General features: G+C 42.0%; 1 protein-coding gene across 1 annotated transcript in view; it reads right to left on the bottom strand.

Annotated features, from left to right (window-relative positions):
• The window catches only part of LOC126185112 (aarF domain-containing kinase 1), a 120,891-nt gene extending 99,124 nt beyond the window's left edge, over positions 1-21,767 (bottom strand). Inside the window, exon 1 of the mRNA XM_049927922.1 lies at positions 21,531-21,767. Within this exon, the coding sequence (XP_049783879.1) occupies positions 21,531-21,665 (135 nt within the window). The 5' untranslated portion in view covers positions 21,666-21,767. The remainder of the gene's footprint in view (positions 1-21,530) is intronic.
• Positions 21,768-25,082: the final 3,315 nt, after the last annotated feature.

Here is a 25,082-nt window from a genome sequence, read left to right as displayed (position 1 = left end):
TCGGGAGAAAAGCTGGCAGGTAAGTTGAAGAGCTCAAAATCTCAGCAAAGCGTTGACCCAATGAGTTAGAAATTGCAACTGGGATGGAGTGAAGGTGTTAAATGAGCTAGTAAAGAGGTCCCAGTTTGCCTTCTTGCTATCGCGGATGATGCTACAGCATCGCGCATGGAACTGCTTATAGCGGATACAGTTGGCCAAAGTAGGATGGTGCCATGAAAGCGAAGTGCACGTCGCCGCTCAAGTATTGCGTCACGGCATGCCTCATTCCACCAAGGAACTGGGGGGCACCAGGGCAAATCAGAGGTGTGAGGTATTGAACGTTCTGCAGCCGTAAGAATAACTTCTAATATGAGTAACCTCATCATCGACGCTAGGAAAGTGACTGTCATCGAATGTCGCTAGGGACGAAAAAAGTGTCCAATCCGCTTGGGCAAACTACCAGCGTCTTGGGCGCATATACAGCACTTGTGGCTGCCATGGAAAGTGGTCATTCAAGTGTGTATCAGTAAGAGCGAACCATTCAAAGTGCCGAGCTAGCAGAACAGTACCGACCGAAAAGTTCAAATGAGAGAAATTTGTTGTAGAGACAGACAAAAATGTACGGTCCCCAGTGTTGAGGCAAACAAGATCCGCTTGGTGGAAGACGTCTATCAATAGTGAGCTGCGCGGACAAGGACGCGGAGATCCCCAAAGCGGGTGGTGGGCATTGAAGTCCCCAACCAGCAAATAGGGGGGCGGAAGCTGACCAAGTAGATGAAGGAGATGAGCTCTTGCCATTGGTGTGGACGATGGAATGTATACAGTTCAAAGAGAAAAGGTGTATCCAGAAAGGGAAAGATGGACAGCGACAGCTTGGAAGGAACTGTTTAAGGGGATTGGGTGATAATGGAGAGTATCATGGAGAAGAATCATGAGTCCTCCATGTGCTGGAGTGCCTTCAACAGAGGCGAGATCAAATACGACTGACTGAAAATGGGGGGAAAACAAAGCGATCGTGGGGATGCAGCTTTGTTTCCTGAAGACAGAAGATGACCAGTGAGTAGGATCATAAGAGGATCGACAATTCATCCAAATTGACTCGAATGCCACGGATATTCCAATGGAGAATGGACACAGGGTGGACAGAAAAGGGAAGAATGTGACCAAGGTTGCCCTCAACTCAACAACTGCTCAGAGCCGGCGACCAACAATGTGGAACAGCATTCAACTGAAGGCAGAAGATCCTGATCCATAGGTTGTTCGGGAGCAGCTCCTGCCACCACCAATCTGCCGGTTGATCGGCCGCCAGCAGTGCGCTTCGGCGACACAGAAGACGGCCGAGGGCAGTTACCACCAGGTGGTGCTGTAGATGAGACACGCCGTGGCGGAGAAGGAGATGAACTGGGTTTCTTATTGGCTTTCTTGGAAACAGGACATTGAGAGGAAGGAGGAATCGATGGTTGCGAAGTCGGGGTACATAAAATATCTTCACAAGTAGGCTGTTTTTTGGAAGTCCGAATGTCTGATTTTGGGGCTCGGGATTTAGCAGAACCCGATGAAGGGTCAGCCATAGAGTGAGCAGGTGAGAGTGAGGATGTTGAACGGGCGATCTTTGCGCTGGCAGATCTGACGACAGTAGCACTAAAGGTGAGATCACAAGTCTGTGTGGCTGCCTCCTTTGTTGGTCGAGGAGAGGCAAGGACAGTGCTGTATTTACCTGCATGAGGCATAGTGGCTTTCAACTGGCAAATAACTTTCGAGCAGCAAAGGTCGACACCTTTTCCTTCACTCTGATTTCCTGGATGAGCTTTTCGTCCTTAAAAACGGGGCTATCTCGAGAGGAAGCAGCGTGGTCACCCATACAGTTGATGCAGCGAGGGGATGGAGGTGGATAAGTACCCTCATGGGCATCCTTGCCACACGTAACACATTTGGCCGGATTGGAACAGGACTGGCTGGTGTGATTGAACCGCTGGCACCGATAGCAACGTGTAGGGTTTGTGACGTAAGGGCGAACGGAAATTATCTCATAGCCTGCTTTGATTTTTGATGGGAGTTGAACTTTGTCAAATGTCAAGAAGACGGTGCAGGTTGGAATGATCTTCATGTCAACCCTTTTCATAACTCTATGAACAGCCGTTATACCCTGGTCAGACAGGTAATTTTGAATTTCATTGTTGGACAATGCGTCGAGGGAGCATGTATAAACGACCCCACATGATTAATTTAAAGTCTGGTGCGCTTCCAGCCAGACAGGGAAGGTGTGGAGCAGTGAAGTACCCAGAAATTTTTGTGCCTGGAGGGCACTGACTGTTTCTAACAACAAGGTGCCATTTTGTAATCGGGAACAAGACTTTACAGGCCCTGCAATTGCGTCGACACGTTTCTGAATAATGAAGGGTTGACGGCTTTCAGACATGCACAGGGAGGAAAAAGGAAAAAGGAAAAAGGGAAAAGGAAAGGAAAAAGGGAAAAGGAAAGGAAAAAGGGAAAGGGAAAGGAAAAAGGGAAAGGGAAAGGAAAAAGGGAAAGGGAAAGGAAAAAGGGAAAGGGAAAGGAAAGAGGGAAAGGGAAAGGAAAGAGGGAAAGGGAAAGGAAAGAGGGAAAGGGAAAGGAAAAAGGGAAAGGGAAAGGAAAGAGGGAAAGGGAAAGGAAAGAGGGAAAGGGAAAGGAAAGACGGAAAGGGAAAGGAAAGAGGGAAAGGGAAAGGAAAGAGGGAAAGGGAAAGGAAAGAGGGAAAGGGAAAGGAAAGAGGGAAAGGGAAAGGAAAGAGGGAAAGGGAAAGGAAAGAGGGAAAGGGAAAGGAAAGAGGGAAAGGGAAAGGAAAGAGGGAAAGGGAAAGGAAAGAGGGAAAGGGAAAGGAAAGAGGGAAAGGGAAAGGAAAGAGGGAAAGGGAAAGGAAAGAGGGAAAGGGAAAGGGAAAGAGGGAAAGGGAAAGGGAAAGAGGGAAAGGGAAAGAGGGAAAGGGAAAGAGGGAAAGGGAAAGAGGGAAAGGGAAAGAGGGAAAGGGAAAGAGGGAAAGGGAAAGAGGGAAAGGGAAAGAGGGAAAGGGAAAGAGGGAAAGGGAAAGAGGGAAAGGAAAGAGGGAAAGGAAAGAGGGAAAGGAAAGAGGGAAAGGAAAGAGGGAAAGGAAAGAGGAAAGGAAAGAGGAAAGGAAAGAGGTCTCAAATGCCACAGCGGAGAAAATGGTAAAGAGAAGAGGTAAGGAAAAAGAGGACAAAGGAAGGACAAAGACTTGCCAGCAGAGAAAGCGAGGAAGAGAGACTGTTTTACAGTTTCGAACATCTGTCTCCAGATGTAGGCACTAAACATACCCCCAGAGGGGGAGAAAGGGAAGGGACGAGGCAGAGGTGGGGGGGGGGGGGGGAGATGGGGAAGGATGTGGAAAAGGAAGGTATGCAGCCCGGAAAGGAAGGAGGGCCACACTAGCTCGTGGTCCCGTGTTCGCTACGCACGTAGCCACAAAAGAGTTGTGGACCCCACGGGGGGTACCAATCACTCTGAGGGATCTACGCTGAATCACTGTTGAGTGGGACAATCAGGACCAACAGTGCCTTGATGAACTTGTCGATAGTATGCCACGATGAATACAGGCATGCATCAGTGCAAGAGGATGTGCTACTGGGTATTAGAGGTACCAGTGTGTACAGCAATCTCGACCCCCACCTCTGAGGGTCTCGCTGTATGGTGGTACAACATGCAATGTGTGGTATTCATCAGCAATAAAAAGGGCGGAAATGATGTTTGTGTTGATTTCTATTCCAAGTTTCTCTACAGGTTCTGGAACTCCAGGAACCGAGGTGATGCAAAACTTTATTTGATGTGTGTAGATGGAACACCAAGATCTTGTGCTGAGGAATAATGGAGCAGTTGACAATTTGCCTCCTTGGATACATCAGTATGTAAAACATTAAATTCCTTTAAATATAGTTAAAAATGTTTTGTGAGGTACACCATGTCTAGTAGTTGGTGACATCTGACAGTTGTAATTAGATGAACCTGTTCCTTTCCTAATTCATAATCTGAATATCTGCGTATCTGTCTAATCTACAAGGCATTCTTGTGCTCTGAACCAGAATGGTTTTGCTGCATGTTTCATTATCAGCCATACAAAAGTTGGATCACTTTGTTGATAATTACAATGATGACAGAATCTTCGGAGTACATCTCCTCACCCTGATGACAAGCAATCATCTTGAGGCTGGTGGCTTGCCAGCCTCATTGCATAAGCAGGATACTGAACTGATAGGGTAGGTACTAGTCATCAACCTAATCCCTTCATTGTGGACAGCACTTTTACCACACCATATATGCACATCCATGTACAATGCCACTGTACGGTAAATCAAGAGGGATCAACTGTCTTCTAAAACCACAGAAATCTTGACTTTTCAACCTCTAAGGTTGGATTCATATGGCATTTACGACGTTAAATGTACATGTATCTACTTTCAACTCCTTGAAAGATAGCAGTGAAATCTATTTTAAAAACCCAAGACACAAAAACCTGTGTTGTTCAAATTTAAAATGGTATTGCACATGTACAGTTCAGGTAAATTAAACAGGACTAACACCTACACAAACTTTTTTCTAATGAAAATGTAAAACCTGTTATTTTTGTGTTTGAACCTCTTCATTACCTGAAGTTAATGTGCTGTTGACGCGTGATTGAATACGTAAAATAAAAGCAAGAAATTGGCCACAAAAAGTGAGTATTGGGCTGAACTACTTACTGTGGAAATAAGGCAGTTGATGGTGATTGAAAAGAGTGATACAGAGTGACACTGAATACACTTCCTTGCAGTACACCATTTATTTACAAAAAGCTACTGGATAATATGTCACTCACACTATAATGATAAGTTACTGTGTTTGCTCAGGAGTGGTAACGTGAGAAGTTGAAGGCGATTTACTGTTTCCCATCCATGACAGCATGCTTTGATGCTGTAATAAATGTGTGGGAGTTACAATGAAGAGCCAAAAAAACTGGTACACCTGCCTAATATCGTGTAGGGCACCTGGGAGCACGCAAAAGTGCCACAACATGATGTGGCATGGACTTGACTAATGTCAAAAGCAGTGCTGGAGGGAATTGAAACCATGAATCCTGCAGGGCTGTCCATAATTCCGTAAGAGTACAGGGGTGGGGGTGGAGATCCTTTCTGAACAGCATGTTCCAAGGAATCCCAGGTACACTCAATAATGTTCATGTCTGGGGAGTTTGGTGGCCAGTGGAAGTGTTTAAACTCAGAAATGTGTTGCTGTAGCCACTATCTAGAAATTCTGGATGTGTGGAGTGTCGCATAGTCCTGCTGGAATTGCCCATGTCCATTGGAATGCACAATGGACATGTATGGATGCAGGTGATCAGACTGGGTGCTTACAAACGTGTCACCTGTCAAGAGTCGTATCTAGGTGTATCCGGGGTCCCATATCACTAACTGCAAACACTCCACACCATTACAGAGTCTCCACCAGCTTGAACAGTCCAATGCTAACATGCAGGTTCCATGGATTCATGAGGTTGTCTCCATACCCGTACACATCCATCCGCTTGATACAATTTGAAACAACTCATTCGATCAGGCAACAAATCTCAGTGTTGACGGGCCCAGATGAGGTGTAAAGCTTTGTGTCTTGCAATCAACAAGGGTACACGAGTGGACCTTCTCCAAAAGCTCACATCGATGATGTGATGTGGAATGGTTCGTACGCTGACACTTCTTGATGGCCCAGCAACGAATTCTGCAGCAATTTGCAGAAGGGTTGCACTTCTGTCACATTGAACGATTCTCTTCAGTCATCAGTACCGTTCTTGCAGGATCTTTCTCCAGCCACAGCGATGTCTGAGATTTGATGTTTTACTGGATTCCTGATACTCACGGTATACTCATGAAATTGTCGTATGAGAAAATCCCCACTTCTTCGCTACCCTCAGAAATGGTGTGTCCCATCGCTTGTACACTGTTCAAACTCACTTATATCTTGATAACCGGGCATTGCAGCAGCAGTAACCGATGTAACAACTGCGCCAGACACGTGTTGTGGCGTTGCCGACTGCAGCACCATATTCTGCCAGTTTACACATCACTGCATTTGAATACCCATGCCTATTCCAGTTTCTTTGGCATTTCACTATAGTTAACAGTGATGTCATACATGACTGATCAGCAAATTCATAGATATTCATTTCTTGTGTTGGGCACCACACTGAAGGTCCTTACATAAATAAAGCCCTGGTGATGGAAACTATGATATCTAAATATACACTGGAAAAAAACAACTGCTATTAAGAGAAAGAAGAGGGAGTTTATTACTCACCTGCACTGTCTTTTTTGATAAGAATAACCACTACAGACACAGCGAAAAGTGGGATGTATATTGGAAAGAGAGATTACTTTCTCAGAGACGCAGTGTTTATGGCAATCAGCCAAGTTATTTGCTCTAATGATGTTCAGAAGTTGAATATACACAGTGATTTTTTTCGATTGGGTACAAACACTATAGAGATTGATCAATGAGAGGATATGGGACGAAAAACGTCTACTGAACTTATGTCAGCAAATGCACGGTTTCTATGCTAGACACAATTTATTCGATCATACTTTGATACAGAGACTGCTGTCTAATATGCACTGCACAACACAGCCACAATTACAGTACACATGGTTTCCTCCAAGATGGTGACAGTGTTCTTCATATATCATGCCCTAATATCTTCTCCTAGCACTGTAATTGGTAACATGTCCGACACTCTTCTCTGGCTAACTCACCTTGTACAGGACATGATACAGCAAGTACACAATGGTTCTGTATTCGAATCAAGAGCTTGTCACCATGCTATTTACTTAAGGGAAAGGCAAATGGTAACAGGCAGCAAGGTTGTATCAGGAGACATTTTCCCACCAACAACCACAGCATCTAGATTCACATGGAGACTCTGCCAATCACACCTGGCAGAGGGTTCATCGAACCACCTTCACAATAATTCTCTATAATTCTACTCTCAAAAAGCACATGGCAAGAAATGAATACCTGTATCTTTCGACTGAGCTCTGATTCCCTTTATTATAACAACTGTCTCTCTCTATGTAGGTAGAGCTTAAAAAAATATTTTCGCAGTTGGAGGAGAAAGTTGGTGACCAAAATTTCGTGAGAAGATCCCACCGCAATGGAAAATGCCTTTGTTTTATTGGTGTCCATCCCAAATCCTACATCGTGAAACTCTTTCCCTATTTCTCAATAATGAAAAACGCACTGCTCTTCTTTGAACTTTCTCGACATACTCTGTTAATCCTACCCGGTACGGACACCCGACCATGCAACACTACTCCAAAAGATGACGGACAAGCGTAGTGTAGGTGGTCTCTCTGTACATCTGTTACGTTTTCTAAGTGTCCTTCCAAGAACACGCAGTCTTTGGTTTGCCTTCCCCATGACATTTTCTATGTATTCCTTCAAATTTAATTTTTCACAATTGTAATTCCTAGGTTTGCTGCTGCTGTGGTCTTCAGTCCTGAGACTGGTTTGATGCAGCTCTCCATGCTACTCTATCCTGTGCAAGCTTCTTCATCTCCCAGTACCTACTGCAACCAACATCTTTCTGAATCTGCTTAGTATATTCAACTCTTGGTCTCCCTCTACGATCTTTACCTTTCACGCTGCCTCCAATACTAAATTGGCGATCCCTTGGTGGTTCAGAACATGTCCTACCAACCGATCCCTTCTTCTAGTCAAGTTGTGCCACAAACTCCTCTTCTCCCCAATCCTATCCAATACCTCCTCATTAGTTATGTGATCTACCCATCTAATCTACAGCATTCTTCTGTAGCACCACATTTCGAAAGCTTCTATTCTCTTCTTGTCCAAACTAGTTATCGTCCATGTTTCACTTCCATACATGGCTACACTCCATACAAATACTTTCAGAAACGACTTCCTGACATGTAAATCTATACACGATGTTAACAAATCTCTCTTCTTCAGAAACGCTTTCCTTGCCATTGCCAGTCTACATTTTATATCCTCTCTACTTCGACCATCATCAGTTATTTTGCTCCCCAAATAGCAAAACTCCTTTACTACTTAAAGTGTCTCATTTCCTAATCTAATCCCCTCAGTATCACCCGAGTTAACTCGACTACATTCCATTATCATCGTATTGCTTTTGTTGATGTTCATTTTATATCCTCCTTTCAAGACACTGTCCATTCCATTCAACTGCTTTTCCAAGTCCTTTGCTGTCTCTGACAGAATTACAATGTCATCGGCGAATCTCAAAGTCTTTATTTCTTCTCCATGGATTTTAATACCTACTCCGAATTTTTCTTTTGTTGCCTTTACTGCTTGCACAATATACAGATTGAATAACATCGGGGAGAGGCTACAACCCTGTCTCACTCCATTCCCAACCACTGCTTCCCTTTGATGTCCCTCGATTATTATAACTGCCATCTGGTTTCTGTACAAATTGTAAATAGCTTTTCGCTCCCTGCCGCCTTCAGAACTTGAAAGAGAGTATTCCAGCCAACATTGTCAAAAGCTTTCTCCAAGTCTACAAATGCTAGAAAAATAGGTTTGCCTTTCCTTAATCTTTCTTCTAAGATAAGTCGTAGGGTCAGTATTGCCTCACGTGTTCCAATATTTCTACGGAATCCAAACTGATCTTCCCCGAGGTCGGCTTCTACTAGTTTTTCCATTCGCCTGTAAAGAATTTGCGTTAGTATTTTGCAGCTGTGACTTATTAAACTGATAGTTCGGTAATTTTCACATCTGTCAACACCTGCTTTCTTTGGAATTGGAATTATTATATTCTTCTTGAAGTCTGAGGGTATTTTGCCTGTCTCATACATCTTGCTCACCAGATGGTAGTGTTGTCAGTACTGGCTCTCCCTAGGCTGTCAGTAGTTCTAATGGAATGTTGTCTACTACCGGGGCCTTGTTTCGACTCAGGTCTTTCAGTACTCTGTCTAACTCTTCATGCAGTATCATATCTCCCTTTTCATCTTTATCTACATCCTCTTCCATTTCCATAATATTGTCCTCAAGTACATCGCCCTTGTACAGACCCTCTATATACTGCTTCCACCTTTCTGCTTTCCTTCTTTGCTTACAACTGGGTTTCCATCTGAGCTTTCCCCAAAGGTCTCTAATTTTCCTGTAGGCAGTATCTATCTTACCCCTAGTGAGATAAGCCTCTACATCCTTACATTTGTCCTCTAGCCATCCATGCTTAGCCATTTTGCACTTCCTGTCGATCTCATTTTTGAGACGTTTGTATTTCTTTTTGCCTGCTTCATTTACTGCATTTTTATGTTTTCTCCTTTCATCCATTAAATTCAATATTTCTTCTGTTACTCAATGATTTCCACTAGCCCTCATCTTTTTACCCACTTTATCCTCTGCTGTCTTCACTACTTCATACCTCAAAGTTACCCATTCTTCTTCTACTGTATTTCTTTCCCCCATTCTTGTCAGTTGTTCCCTTATCCTCTCCCTGAATCTCTGTACAACCTCTGGTTTAGTCAGTTTATCCAGGTCCCATCTCCTTAAATTCCCACCTTTTTGCAGTTTCTTCAGTTTTAATCTACAGGTCATAACCAATAGATTGTGGTCAGAGTCCACATCTGCCCCTGGAAATGTCTTACAATTTAAAACCTGGTTCCTAAATCTCTGTCTTACCATTATATAATCTATCTGAAACCTGTCAGTATCTCCAAGCTTCTTCCATGTATACAACCTTGTTTTACGATTGTTGAACCAAGTGTTAGCTACGATTAAGTTGTGCTCTGTGCAAAATTCTACCACGCGGCTTCTTCTTTCATTTCTTACCCCCAATCCATATTCACCTAGGTATTTAGTTGAAATTACACCTTTAGATTAGACTGATTTATCAAGTAACTGAAGTTTAATGGATTCCTTTTATCACTCATGTGGATGACCGTACCTGTCCGGCTAGCCACGTGGTCTAACGCGCTCTTTCCAGAGTGGGGAAAGCGTGCCAGTCCCCCGCATGAATCCGCCCAGCAGATTAGTGTCAAGGTCCGGTGCACCAGCCAGTCTGTGGATGGTTTTTAAGGCCGTTTTCCATCTGCCTCGACAAATGCAGGCTGGATCCCCTTATTCCGCCTCAGTTACACTATGTTGACGATTGCTGCGCAAACACTGTTTCCACGTACGTGTACACCATAATTACTCAACCACGCAAACATTTGGGGTTACACTCATCTGGTACGAGATGTTCCCAGGGGACGGGGGTCCACTGGGGGCCAAACCACACAATAACCCTGGGTTCAGTGTGGGGTGGGTGGACTGCTGTGGCCTGTTGTGAACCATTGAGGGCTACGGCAGGACGAAGCCTCTCCAACATTTCTAGGTCCCCGGTTCAAAACACAAACAAACATGTATTGATCATACCAAGGCCAAGGATATGAGACCAATCAGTCTGTCCTCCATTCTCAAAACACTGGAAAAACTGGTTGATGTATACGTTGGGGAGAGGAGGCTGTGTAGGGTCCCTCTACACCTGAACGAACATGCATACCAACCAGGTAAATCATGTGAAACAGCTCTTCACCAACTCGTCGGCAAGGTGGAAAAAGCACTTCACTTCCATGAAATAGCCTTCTGGATCTTCCTGGATATCGAGGGGGCCTTTAGTAACACGACCTTCGATTCCATGGTAAGGGCAGCAGAGGTGCACGATCTGGGGACCACTATATGCAGGTGGACCAGAGCCATGCTTAGTGGAAGGAAGGTAGAGGCTACCATGATGAATGAAAAGATGGTAGTTAAGACCACTAGAGGCTGCCCACAAGGAGGAGTTTTGTCTCCCCTATTGTGGAACCTAGTGGTGAACGAACTCATTGAGGAACTTAATTCCAGACAATGCTTCTGCCAAGGATACGCAGATGACCTTGTCATAGTAATACTGGGCAAATTCACTGACATAGTCAGGAATATGGCACAAGGAGGGTTGGACATTGTGCATTAAACAGGATCTGAGAGTTAATCCTAAGAAGACTGTTGTGGTGCCATTTATGAAGAGAGATATTCAGCATGCAAATTGGAATCTAAAGCTTTTCGATGAAACTCTACCTGTGAAGGGGACAGTGAAATATCTAGGGGTAACCTTGGATGAGAAGCTAACTTGGACCCCTCATATTAAGAGTATCTGCTCCAAGGCAAAAAGCACTTTAGTGAGTACTAGGAGGGCTTGTGGCAAAAACTGGGGCCTAAGCCCCAGGGGTATGCACTGGATATACACCACAGTGGTTAGACCTAGGATTTCCTATGGGGCTGTAGTGTGGTGGAAGAAGGTAGAACAGCGGGTTACTGCTAAAGAGCTTGCTAAGGTGCAGAGATTGGCCTGCTTAGCCATAACGAGCAGAATTAGCAGCACACCAAACGCTGGAATGGAAGCCATGCTGGATACGCCTCCACTTCACCTTTGGGTTAAGATGGAGGCAGCAGCTGGGGCATACAGACTTAAAACTGGCCAAAACTGGGTCTCATTTGGATATCCAGAATCACACACTAACATAGTGGGTGAGGTAAATATAGGTATGGCTGGGGAAATGCCCACTGACTATATAATAACTCCTAACTGCTTCAACAAGCCTTACATCATAATAATTGGAAGTAGGGAGCAGTGGGAGGAAACAGTTTGACACCGTACAGGGGACATCATTTGGTTCACCGAAGGGTCGAAGACAGATCAAGGCGTTGGGGCAGGGTTGTACGGGGTTCAGCCAAGACTGGAGAGCAGCATCTCTGTAGGGAAACTGGCCTCTGTATTCCAAGCCGAAATTACTGCAATCAGGGCATGTGTGGAGGAGAATATGAATAGGTGCTACAATGATCGTAGCATCTACATCTATTCAGACAGCCAGGCAGCCCTGAAATCATTGGCAGCTCCTGCAACAATATCTAAGATTGTTGCAGATTGCCACAGGGCTCTGGTGGAGCTAGGGGGAAGCAATAGGGTGTACCTAGTGTGAGACCCTGGCCACTCAGGGATCTGTGGCAATGAACAAGCCGATAGATTGGCTAGGATGGGCACAACAACTCCATTTATTGGACCGGAACCTGTCTTGACAATCACCAAGGCTATGATGAAATTAGAACTATGGAACTGGCAGGATATTGGACCAAGGTCCACAAACTAAAACATGGTAAGGTAATGATGCCCAAGCCATGTTTTAAAAGAAGCTCTGTAATCCTGGGATTGAACAGGAAAGAGATCAAACGCATGACTGGACTGATGATCTGCCCATGGGAACTTCAAAAAAACACCTACACACAATGGGTATAATGGAAGAGAACCCTAAATGTAGGATCTGTGATGAGGGTGAAGAAACTGCATCACACCTAATCTTTGAATGCATGGCATTGGAGAGTGAAAGATGCAGAATCTTTGGAACAACTAGACCTGAAGAAATTGTGTCAAACAAAAAACTGGTAGAGGGACTCCTTGCACTATTTAAGGGCACTGGTTGGCTTTACTAGATATACAGGGAACAATACCGCACAATAAACCGAGTTTCGGTGCAGGCAGTCGCGGATTAGACCTAAGCTGTTTTAGCTCTCCTGTTAAAATCAAATCAAATATCAACATGTGGATGAGCCCATACTTTTAATTATTTAGGATCAATTGCCAATTTTTGCACTATTCAGGTATCTTTTCTAAATCATTTTACAATTTGTTTTGATCTACTGATGAGTTTACTGGCCAATAAATGACAGCATCATTTGCAAACGATCTCAGATTGTCTCCCAAATTGTTTACATAGATAAGGAACAGCAGAGTGCCTGTAACACTACCTTGGGGAACACCAGAAATCACTTCTGTTTGACTCTAGGCCTTTCTGTCAGTTACTATGAACTGCGCCCTCTCTGACAGGAAATCATGAATCCAGTCACATAATAGATGATATTCCGTAAGCACACAATTTCACTACAAGCCGCTTGTGCGGTACAAGCGTCAAAAGTCTTTTGGAAATCTAGAAACACAGAATCAATTTGAAATCTCTTGTCAATAACACTGAACACTTTGGAAAGAGCTAGTTGTGTTTCACAAGAATGATGTTTTCTAAACCCGTTTTGACCGTTTCAATAGACCATTCTCTTCAAGGTAATACGTACAAACAAAACGTATGTTCCAAAATCCTGCTGCATGTCGATGTTAATGATATGAGTCTGTAATTTAGTAGATTACTCCTACCACGTTTCTGGAGTATTAGTGTGACCTGTGCAACTATCCAATGTTTGCAACAGTGTTTTGCCATTTGTCTCAGGCAGGGTCATTTCAGGAAGCAGAAATCATGAAAGACATACCCGAAATGTTTGGACACCAGACTTGGAGGAAAATATGATTAACACTGTGGAAGGCAACCACCGTGTCAGTACCAGGCAGTTGGCCCACTAGTACTAGGTAAGCCAGACAACCGTGTGGAACATTCCCCGTGACAATTGTTACTACCCTTATCACTTACAGCATGTGCAGGGCTTACTAGCAACTGACTTTCCACATTGAGAGCAGTTTTGTCACTGGTTTCTTCACCAGGCAACTACGATTCCAGGATTTGTGTCATCCGTCCTGTTCACAGATGATGCCACCTTTATGCAGAGTGGTACGTTCAACTTTCGGAAGTCATCTGTGGGATAGTATGCAGAACCCCCACGGTATGGTTACAATTAATCATCAGCATCGGTGCAACTGGAATGTGTGGGTGGGGATAATTGGCAACTATTTTGAGACCATTTGTCCTTCCACATCACTAAACAGCCCAGAACTATCAGCATTTCTTGTGGGTGACTCTGCATCCCCTGCTGGAAGAAGTGCCACTGATGATTTTAAGAGTAGTATGTCTGTTAGATAATGGTGCTCTAGCCCATTTCACCATTAACATCTGGATGCATCTCAATTGTGTCTTCCCTGTTGATGGATTGGATGAGGGGGTCCAGTTGCATGGCCTACTTGTTCATTGGATCTCAACCTGTGCAATTTCTGGTTATGGGGCCATCTCAAAAGTATTGTGTTTGCAGCACCCATTCCAGACATGCAGACACTGGAGAAGGTATTCATGCTGCCTTTGACACTGTTAAGATGCAGCCTGGCCGATGCTAACGTGCGAGACAGAACATGCTACAGCGTGTAACACGCATGCACGGAGGCACACGGAAACCATTTTCAATACATACTGTGACTGCGGTTGCATGGTACGGTATGTAATGCACCATAGTATTTGTAACAATGTACAATTGAATAAATCTTATCTAGCACGGAAACCATGCATTTCCGGACATAAAATCATTAGACCTTTTTTGTTCTGTATCCTCTCATTAATCATTCCCTGGAGTTTGTACACAGTGGGAGGGGGGGGGGGGGGAATCACCCTGTATATTCAAATTTCTTATGAACATCATTAGCTCTAATATTTTCGCTTATTGCCATTACAATGCATCTCTGAGAAAGTAATATCTCTTTCCAATATACATTCCACTTTTCATTGTATCTTTGGTGGCTATTCTTATCAAAACATACAGTTGCAGTGGGTACACAGCTGAATAATAAACTCCATCTTCTGTCTTTTAATAGTGATGGTGTTTTTTCCAATGTATATTTTGAAATCATATGCTCATCACCAGGGTTTCATTTATGTAAGGACCTTCATTATTAGAGTTAAGGCACTGAAGTGATTTCATCCTTCCCCTATAATCTCACTCAGCAAGCAATGATATTACATTATAACTGATATACCCCAACATGGCATGTTTATAAACAATCTATACCAGTCAAAGTGCTTCCCCTGGTTCACATTAAGGAAATGCCTTTAACTGTAGCTTGTAATTCCAAAACTGATATATTTTTGAGTGATACAAGCAGAGTAGTTACAGATTCAGTTCAGGAACGGTCAAATACAACAAATCAAGTACTGGAGAGGAACAACTCGTTGTTCACAGTGAGACCTTAATTGTTGTAAAATGCAATAAGTCCATTTTATTGCACAAAATATTGATGGTGCTGACAAGTAACTTTTTTAAAAAAAATGGGAGCACGATTAGTGAGATAAAACATAACACTGAAGAATATAGAGGAATGTTCGATACTAGTCATCAGCTTTGACCAGTGATGTAGGAAACATGCGACAAATGCTGTAAACAATATGGCAACTATAACATTATGTCATTGTTGATTTTTTGAAATGGGCTATGCTTAACACCAGTCTGTCACCACAACTAGCTCTTTATTTGCTTTCACAGGCATTGATTTCACCAACTAACAACATTACTGAATACATGCACCAAATGTTGATGCAACAGCAACCATTAACATTACATCACTGGCCAAAGCCAATGACTCATATTGAACATTCCTCTTGAACCAACATTGAGACATAATATTAAACTGAAATGTATTGTTCCTAGTAAAGTACATCATAAATCAGGAAGTCTATGTCCTGCAACTTTTGCCTTTTACTGATTCATATTTATGTGCACACTGATGAATGATTGTCCTAATACTAATAAAATCAGTTATCATTCATTAATATTAGTTTACTGTCCTACATCTGTATTTTTTAACTGTGTGCCAGATGCAGTGTCTAATGAAATACACACGAAACAATAATTTTTATGCAATTTATTAAAATTCCCTTGAGGAATTTCATATGAATATGTAGAAAACCAGGTAAATTATACATTTGTTGACAGACTGGAGGAAGCATTGTTTTGAATGTCCATCCAATTGTAAGTTAATTTATGTTTGTTATTGTATTCGCAGAAACCACCCATAGTGCCAAGTACATCAACTAAATAGAGAGAGAGAGAGAGAGAGAGAGAGAGAGAGAGAGAGAGAGAGAGAGCTAGCTTTTTGTTGCATGAGTTTGTACCTCCAAAGAATTGTACACAGCATATTGACATTCAGAGATTGTGGTTCAGTACATCCCCTGCCTAACATACATTTACTGAGGAGCTATGTTTCTTAATATGGTACCTATTCTCAAAATAAGGTTACAGCTTTCTGTCATTAATTGGTATTCTCCATTTGTTAGTCCTCTGCCAAGGCTTTTGCAACCAAAATGGATTTACAAAATGATACAATGAATTGTACTTATACTACTTATACAATGCTAGCCGTAAAAATATAATCACCATGAGGATGACATGCAACGAACATCTAACTGGCATAAAGTGTACTACATCCTTGGATATGCGAACCATCAGTATTTCAGCATACGATTGGTTTAATAAAGCATTAATAATGGTAAATGCATGCATATCTATTATCAACTCCTTGAGATAGGGCAGTGAAATCAATTTTCAAAACCTAAGGCATAAAAATCTGTTCAAATTTAAAATGGTATTGGACGTAAGCCAAAGAACAGTATAACAATGTGATTTTTTGAAACAGGCTTTGCTAAAGATAAGTCTTTAACCACAATCAGCTCTTTTATTCTTTCACGTTCTGTATTTAAGGGAAGAATGCTTTTGAATGTTGTTTGTTTACGAGATCATGTTATGCTTTGTGTAAGGAAGAGGAACTCCCAATGGATGTCTGAATATGGTAGCAGCAGGACAAGGTGGTTGCCTACTGAGATCTGAGTTCACTGATTTGCAACATTGCTAATCATGTTCATTGGAATCTCACAACTGCCATAGAATATGGCACCTATGGGCTCCAATGCATACAAGTTGTCAGTGGACTTGTGCACCTAGCATCTGAGAGAAAATATTGTTCACTCAGCCACGTCATGCACTTTGATTCAGGATAGGGACAATGTGGCAGCAATGAAGTGGACCAATGAGTGCACCCAAGAATAACACTAGACACAGGACTGGTACCCCTCTTCAGCCTCTACTGTCAGCAAACACACTACCAGAGCTCAAGCAGCATGGAATGTACTCATATTTTATCCGAGTTATGTGCAATTTAGCTGAAAAGTTAATAATGTATGGGTTGACAGAAGTGTCTGATCCCACGCGTCTGCTTTGACCCGTGACGTAAGGGTGTTGTCATGTGTGACGTCATGACGGCGCGGAGTTAGGTTTGTGAGTGTGGCATGTTTGTAGATGTCGTCGTCTTGTGGTTTGTTGTGCTCTCTGGTGGTATGTTCAGGGTTTTCATTTGTGTGGTGTAATGGGCTCAGTTTGCTTTTGCTCATTATCCAGAATTGTTCAAGTGTCGGCTGTGTTTGTAGTGTAATTCATTTCAGTGAGTTAACGATTTTGTGTGAAGGTTAATTTAGTGTTGTTCGCTGTACATCATGTGGTAATTTTAGTAAAATTAATCTGTTGTTGTTTACGTTCACGAATGGATATGATGGATAAAATTAACAGTTCGCACGTCAAGGGAAGTGTTCGATCCCAATGTGTGGCTGTGTATGTTGATATTGGTATCGAGAGATGTTTTTGATCTATATAGCCCAAGGGAAGTGTTTGATCCTAATTTATGGGATCGGGAGCTACTGTTGATCTATATAGGTCAAGGGAAGTGTCCGATTCCAGATGATATTGTGTTTAGTGGTATTTGTGATGTTGGTTTTTTCGTCATTTTGTGTGGTTTGTATGGAGGTGGGTGTGTGTCTCAATTTGTTTATATTTAGTTTGCCCCCACCCAAAAACACCCCATTCCCACGCTTGTCCATTAGTGTCATTAGGCTTTTTGTGGAAAGTGTGTGTGTGTTTTTCGATGTATTTTCGTCCTCATAATGTGTACGTACCGACCTTATATGCACCATATTGGAGTTGTGGTTTATGGTTGTTTCCGCCATATTTGTGATGTCATGGGTCAAAGCAGATGGGTGGGAACGGACGCTTCCGTATTTCGTAATATATTCTTCCTATAATACTGTAGATACACAATAAGAAAAAACTCGTCACTGTCTTTTTGTTGTTGCAATTTTAAAAACCAGCAGTGCAAATGGCACAGCTAGGGTTCTCAACTTCTGGCTAGGCTGGATAAGATCTGTGACAATAAGTTCTGGTTTTGTTTATAAAATTAAGTAACAGCTATCCCCCGCTTCCACCCCCTCCCCCCATAAATCATCGAACTCGCCATAATGGGCTGGCTTTTGTACCTCATCAATACAGATAACCAGACCATAGGTTTACCTACATGGACAGCAGTCTTTTCAGTATTTGGATGCCTGACCTGGTTTTTTAACACTGCCTACTGGGCAGAAGATCCTTGTTATGTTTGAACTGAAAACAGGTGAAATTATGGGGAAATTAAAGGCACTATATTTCCCCCCAACACCATTCTGCTCTGCTGTGTGGTCTAATAAGGAAGACATCTGGAGTAAAATATTCCCCATTCAGATCTCAAGGTGGCGACTACTCTGGAGGATGTTACCAGAAAAAAATAATCTGACATTCAGTGGGTCCAAGATTGAAATATTAGATCCCTTAATCATCCAGGTGAGTTAGAGAATTTGAAAATAGAAATGGAAAGGTTGAACTTTATTATAATGAGAATCACTATAGTGCAGGGCCAGGTAGAAAAGGATTTCTGGTCAGATGCATAATATATGGCTATGAATGCAAACACAAACAGGGCTTTTGCTGCTGAAGGTTTACTAATGAGCAAGAAAATTAGACTGGATAGACTACTACGAAATGTATTATTAAAGCAGAGAGAGAGAGAGAGAGAGAGAGAGAGAGAGAGAGAGAGAGAGAGAGAGAGAACACAAACAGTAGGATTAGTGTATTCGCCAACTAGCTCTGTAGGTGAAGAAAAAGCATGCACAACATGAGAAAAGAAATTATCCAGTTTTTCATGCGAGACAATTGAACCATGATGGAAGGAAAAGGGAAGGAAGGATGACAGACCGAGGAAAAGGAATTAGGCTTGAAGATCAAACAATAATTGATCAAATGCTATATCATCTTCAGTCGTTCATTATCAGATGAACTATGGAGGGGTAAGCGGTCAACAACCGCACTCCCAGCCGCTGTCAACGTTTCGACCATTGTGTCACTACCTCTCCATCACATAGCTCCTCAATTGGCATCACAAAGCTTGAGTGCACCCCGCTCCAGTCCTCCCACCAAGAAAAAAACCCCTGCCAGTAGTTGGAATTAACCCTGGGTGTCTCACGTGAGGGTCTGTCGCATTGCCCACTCGGCTATGGACACAGAGCACCATTCACTCATTTCTAATACTTTGTTTAAGAATCACAAAAGGAAGTTGTATACTTGGAAGAACCCTGTGGACACCAGAATATTTCAGCTTATATTAAGACATTCAGAAACCAGATTTGAAACTACACAAAATTTCCAGGGGGCAATTGACAACTGACCATGACCATTATTTATTGGTTATAAACTGTAGAGTACAACTTTGGAACTTTCAGAAAGCTAAAAGATTAAGGAGATGCCACAGAGATTTGGTGGATTTTAGCTGTCAAACCATTAAGTAAAAACTGACAAACACATGAAAGTAGTACAACAAAAATGAGTAACCATGAAAGATGAATCGGCAAAGGCAGCAGAGAAACCAACAAAGGAACAATAGAAATCCTTAGCTAACAAGACACTGAATTTAATGGACAAAAGAATAAAACATAAAAATGCAGCACATGAGGTAGCCAGCAAGGAAATCAGACATGAAAAATTATATATACAGGAAATGCAAATGAAATGTAGATTTGATACTATAAGAAGAATTTGACAATGTTGGAAGAACTAAGATAAAACAAGGTACCTAGAGTTTCCCTCCAGAGAACATACCATGACAAAACTACTGTGAATGGTATGCAACATGTATGAGACAGGCAAGATAATCCCATATTTCAAGATGAATATAATAATTTTAATTCCAAAGAAGGCACAGACTGACTGTGTTATTACCAAAATATCAGTTTTAAAAGATACAGGGTTGCAAATTAATTGCATGAATTAATTGTAGAAGAATGTTAACACAGAGGCAAACTTAGGGAAATCACATTTCATGGAAATATATGAACACCTGAGGAAATACTGACCCATTACTCATTCTAGGAAACAGCATAGAAAGGCAAACCTTGATCCTAGCATTTGTAGATTTAGGAAACTTCTGAGAATGTCAACCAGACTCCTCTATCTAAAATTCAGAAGATAACAGAGATAAAATATACGGAGTGAAAGGTTATCTGCAACTCTTACAGAAACCAGGCTCAGGGCAAAAGAACCACAGGATCTGACAGTATGCTAGATGGGAATCTGCAATGGTCAAAGCATATTCATAATGCTATTAAATCTCTACACAGAGGGAGCAGTAAAAGAAACCAGTGACAATTCTGGAATAAACATTACAGAGGGTTTTATAAGGCAGGGTGGGGGGTGGGGGTGGGAAGGACTGCAGGTAGCTGTCGTTCTCCAACACACAGCAAATGATTTGTAAGATCAGTTGTAAAGAATGGAGACTTGATAAGATGATAAATAAAATTAAGATAACTGTATTGAATATATTCTAGTTAATCAAGTGATAATGATAAAACAATCTTGATTAAGAAATGAGAGATATGATTTGCTATTTGGCCAGAAAAATGACAAAGGCCAAAGTGAAGTGGATATGAAATGCATTCTAGTAATATCAGGAAAAGTGTCTAAAAGAGTACTATTTCATATTCATAATTTACATTTGTTGCTCTTGTACTGGCCGTGTTTCTAGATAAAATTGGATATAAAGTCCACCTGTTGCACAAAACAATTTTGATATAGATTCAAATATGTCAGCAACAATATGCCAACATCACTACCTAATATCCAATATTTGAAGTATTTTATCGTAACTGAATGTAACTGGCGAGAAAGGACATCTAAGGCACAATTTGACTAAAATGAGTAATCAGCTGATAGGGCACATCTTGGGGCATATTGGAAGAGTCAATTTTGTAATGGAGCGTGGTGGGCAGAAATTTTACTGCAAGACTACGACGCGGTGGGTATGCAGGAATAACGTGGCTACCACGAATAGACTAGCGTGGACAGCTATATTACAGCAAACTGCACTTAATGCAAGATAGAGCGATGTGCTCATTTGGACAAATTCGCAATTAGCTGAAACGGGTTTGAAATCTCCGTCAGATAAGCCTGTTTCAGGTTTGTCATAGTTTGAATAAATAAATAGTCGTTTAACACAAACCCAGATTTGGTTCTTCATGAAATTGACGCAAAGAGACTTGAATTGTTAAATAAGACCAAACCTGAATGATACATGGCATATTCGAGGCACGAAAACCTTTCAATCACTTACTGTACAACCGATAACTTTCAAATAACCCTATATTACAGCACGTACAGAAAGTACACGATATTTAGCCCTTGTGTTAAGGAAACATTACATTCGACACGGGTAAAAGCGTTGCTTAGAATGTACGGAAAGATGATAGTTTAAAACATTACAGCACTTCAACATCCTCCGTGCTCTTGATATTACAACATGTTAAAGTTTCCGTCTTGTCACTCACTTTCCTTAAAATATATTTAAAAAAAATGCTCAAACGAAACATATTGCGTTAACGAGAAACAAACTAATCAGCCAGTCTTTACAATTAATTAATACTTACTGTTGACGCAGCCCTCCCGAATCGTACTATTCCAATTGAACTAATATCATACTGGTTTGCCTTCCATGAAGCAACTGCTCCTACTGTGGCAGAGCCCAGGAGACCATACTTAATAATAGTCCTAAACTTAAGCATTGTTGTTGAATGTAAATGACAAACAGCACACAACTTTTACTCTCAAAACAACACACAGCTACTAACACCATTCAAATTCATACCACAACTATCCTTTACAAAGATGCTCAGACACACAGCTATCAAACATCACTGACAGCACAGTCTAACATAACAGTCGCGACATTTCGCCTCGATTTTGTTGCCTACAGCGCCAGCAGCGCCCCAAGCGGCTGGTAGGTTGAACTGTGAGTTCGGCACGACCGTGAAAGCGAATAGTAATTGATTATTTTGATTTATACAATGGTTTATACCATCGGGAGCGTTTGTAGCGCAATAAATTGCAGCAACAACAGGAAGAAGACACCACAGCTGTCTCTTTTTAGGTTTCCTAAGGATCCTGAGAGGTATATACCATCATGTTACTAAACTGTATCGTCAGGATTCACTTGCAAACTATATGTGTATAAATGATGAATGTATCGTTTTAGGAGCAGAAAATGGCTTGTTAATAGCAGACGAGAAGACCTTATGAAGAAAGACCCAGTTTGCCTGTATAATAATATTAGGTTTTGTCCGCTACATTCCGAAGAAAACCTGTTCATGAACGTAGACAATAACAAACGCGTGTGGAATGCAGTACCCACACTGTTTGACATCCTAAATAAACCACCTCAACTAACGATGAAGAGGAAACTGCCACAAAGATTCGACAATCAATCTAAAGCTGTAAAACAGTCGTATGACACAGAAGCAGCCAGTTCAGCTCTCCATGTATCAGTGCCAGATACGTGCGAATCGTAACCAAAGACGTGCTTTGACAATAAAGTGGTTAGATTAAGTGCAGCTGTTCATGTCTTACAAAAGCGCGTGAAGTGTCAGAATGTGCAGATCGAGCGAAACTATTACGGGACAAGGAAAGTGCCTACAGACAGATTGTTTGAAAATTATTCAAATATTTGGTTTTTCGTGAAATGTCATGTAATCAGCTCATTATAATGTTTTCAGCATATTTCTGCCACTATTTGTCAGTTGCTTTACCCACTTTGAATAATATAAAGATTAAGGTCGTACTTGTGGCAACAGGCAACAATGACACACACAGTAGGCCTACAGAACGATAAACGAGCTGTCGATCGCTTTTGCATGTAGAGGTACATGTCTGTGCTTCTTACATGTGAATCTGTGTGTTTATATTCTTTTGATATCAACGTGGTAAGCTGCAATTCTGTCCAATGTCACAAGTGTTTCTTCACGAATGTGTTGTAGCTTGCCACTCTATTCATGGTTTTTGTCCATACTTGCGCTTATTTTAGAATCATTAATAGAAACATATATGTCTTCTGATACTAAACAAACTCTTGGAGGCAAGAAAATAACTCGAATAATTCGGAAATTACATAGGAAATGGATGTAAACAAACATTATGCTTACAACGCGTCTGACGTTCACCTTACCTGCCGCTTGGAGCGCTAGTATCACTCCATCTGTCAAACGGCAACAACTTTTACAGCAGTGAGTGTCGCGACTGTTATGTTAGACTGTGACTGACAGCATGAATAAGATGGACAGAGATGTTATCACAAGTTGTTATGAAAGAATCATCTCGCCCTCTTTTTTTTTCAGTTCATTGGTTTCGGGCCGTGACCATTCAACCATCTAAATAGTAATGTCAATTATGACGATACAAAAATAAGGACAACCTAACAGGCAGTACCCGAGCAGAGGAAATCTCCATCCCTCCCGAAATCGAACCCGAGCACCTTCGCTCAGCAATCCACTGCGCTGTGCTCTATCTCTTTAGTTGGTATTACGGTTGTTACCCGTGAGCCCAACACTAAACTGGCGAGACTACCCGAAGTTCTCGTGTCTCGTCAAGATACTTGGCATTCTTATTTGGCAGAAGTACCAAACCTCCTTGAGCACATACGTTACGATTTGTATGTGAAAATGCCTCTCACGTCTCATTGGCGCAGAAAATCGGTGGACTTGAAACGTCACAGATATAGCTATGTGGACACACGAAACGTAGCATAAGTTTGACAGCAGTTATTTTAATTGGTTCTTTTTATATAGGAGCCACTCATATTTTTGCAATGTAAAAGTAATGAATATTGTGAACGGGAAAAAAGGCTTTTTGTGTAAATGCCAATTTTACCGTTATGTCACGTCTAAATATTCCACAATGCATTTCAAATGGTGGTGCCCACACGGGTTGCCAACGAACCGTCACGTCAATTCAAGGGTTCTTGGGAAGAAAGTTTTGATGGCGTCGCCATTTGATTATCGGAAGTTAACCAATTTTCACAGCGCGCTTAAACGTTAAAGTATTTTATTTTGTGCTTTTGTATCTTCTTGATCTTAATTTCATTATTGCGTTTTGTTTTCGTGGCAAATTGCAGTTGTTGCATTGCGACTTGGTTATTTTTTCCATTGAGTCTTCTTCCACAAGCGAGGTCAGATACTGGAAAGCGAAAAACTACCGAGGTTTTACAATAACAGAACAGAGCTGACATCTATACTGTATATACACTGACGAGCCAAAACATTATGACTACCTGCTCAATATCTTGTTGGTCCACCTTTTGACAGCAATACAGCACCGATTGTGCGTACCATTGATTCTACAATTCATTGGTAAGTTTGGGGAATTATGTGGTATCAGACTTCTACATACAAGTCCTGAAATTCCCTTAAATAACAGGCTGCTGATATTTGTATGTGGTGATAGCGACCGATAGTGACGCAGAAGGGTTGGCGAATTTGGTGGCCAAGACAACAACGTGATTTCACTATCATGCTCTTCAAACCACTGTGGCAGCATTCTGGCTTCGAGACGTGGACGATTATATTGCTGATGGGTGACATCACCATCAGGAAGACGTCAAGCATGAAGAGATGCAGGTAGTCCGTAGCTGAAATGACGTCCTCGATTACTACCACAAGTCCCACGTAAGTGCAGGGGAATATGTAACATAGCATAATACTGCTCCCACCAGACTGCACCTGTGGCCTGGTGCATGTTTTTAGCCCTTTTCGTCTCGATGACGGCGTTTGTGGAGATGACCATCGACCTGGTGTAGTAAGAAACATGATTCATCCGAAGATCCGACCGTTTCCACTGATTCACAGTCGGATCCCAATGGTCCCGTGCCTACAGCTGTCTCAATTGTCGATGTCGTTGGGTCAATATGGGGACACACAGGAGTCGTCTGCTGCACAGCTCCATGTTCAACAATGTACCATGAACAGTGTGCTCCAAAACACATGTGCATGCAACGGCATTGTGCTCTTTCGGTGGAGATACCACAGATCACCCTCTGTCCTACTTTACAGAGCAGACAAGCCCCAAATTCTACGTTCTGTGAAGAGTCCTGGATGTCTAACCAATTAGCCTTTAGTGGTAGTTTCAGTGTTCTTCTACCACTTTCCGTAGAT

The sequence above is a fragment of the Schistocerca cancellata genome, chromosome 4 (assembly GCF_023864275.1).
Source record: "Schistocerca cancellata isolate TAMUIC-IGC-003103 chromosome 4, iqSchCanc2.1, whole genome shotgun sequence".
Lineage (NCBI taxonomy): Eukaryota > Metazoa > Arthropoda > Insecta > Orthoptera > Acrididae > Schistocerca > Schistocerca cancellata.
Note: the sequence above shows the minus strand (reverse complement) of the source record. Positions and strands in the feature narration are given on the sequence as shown.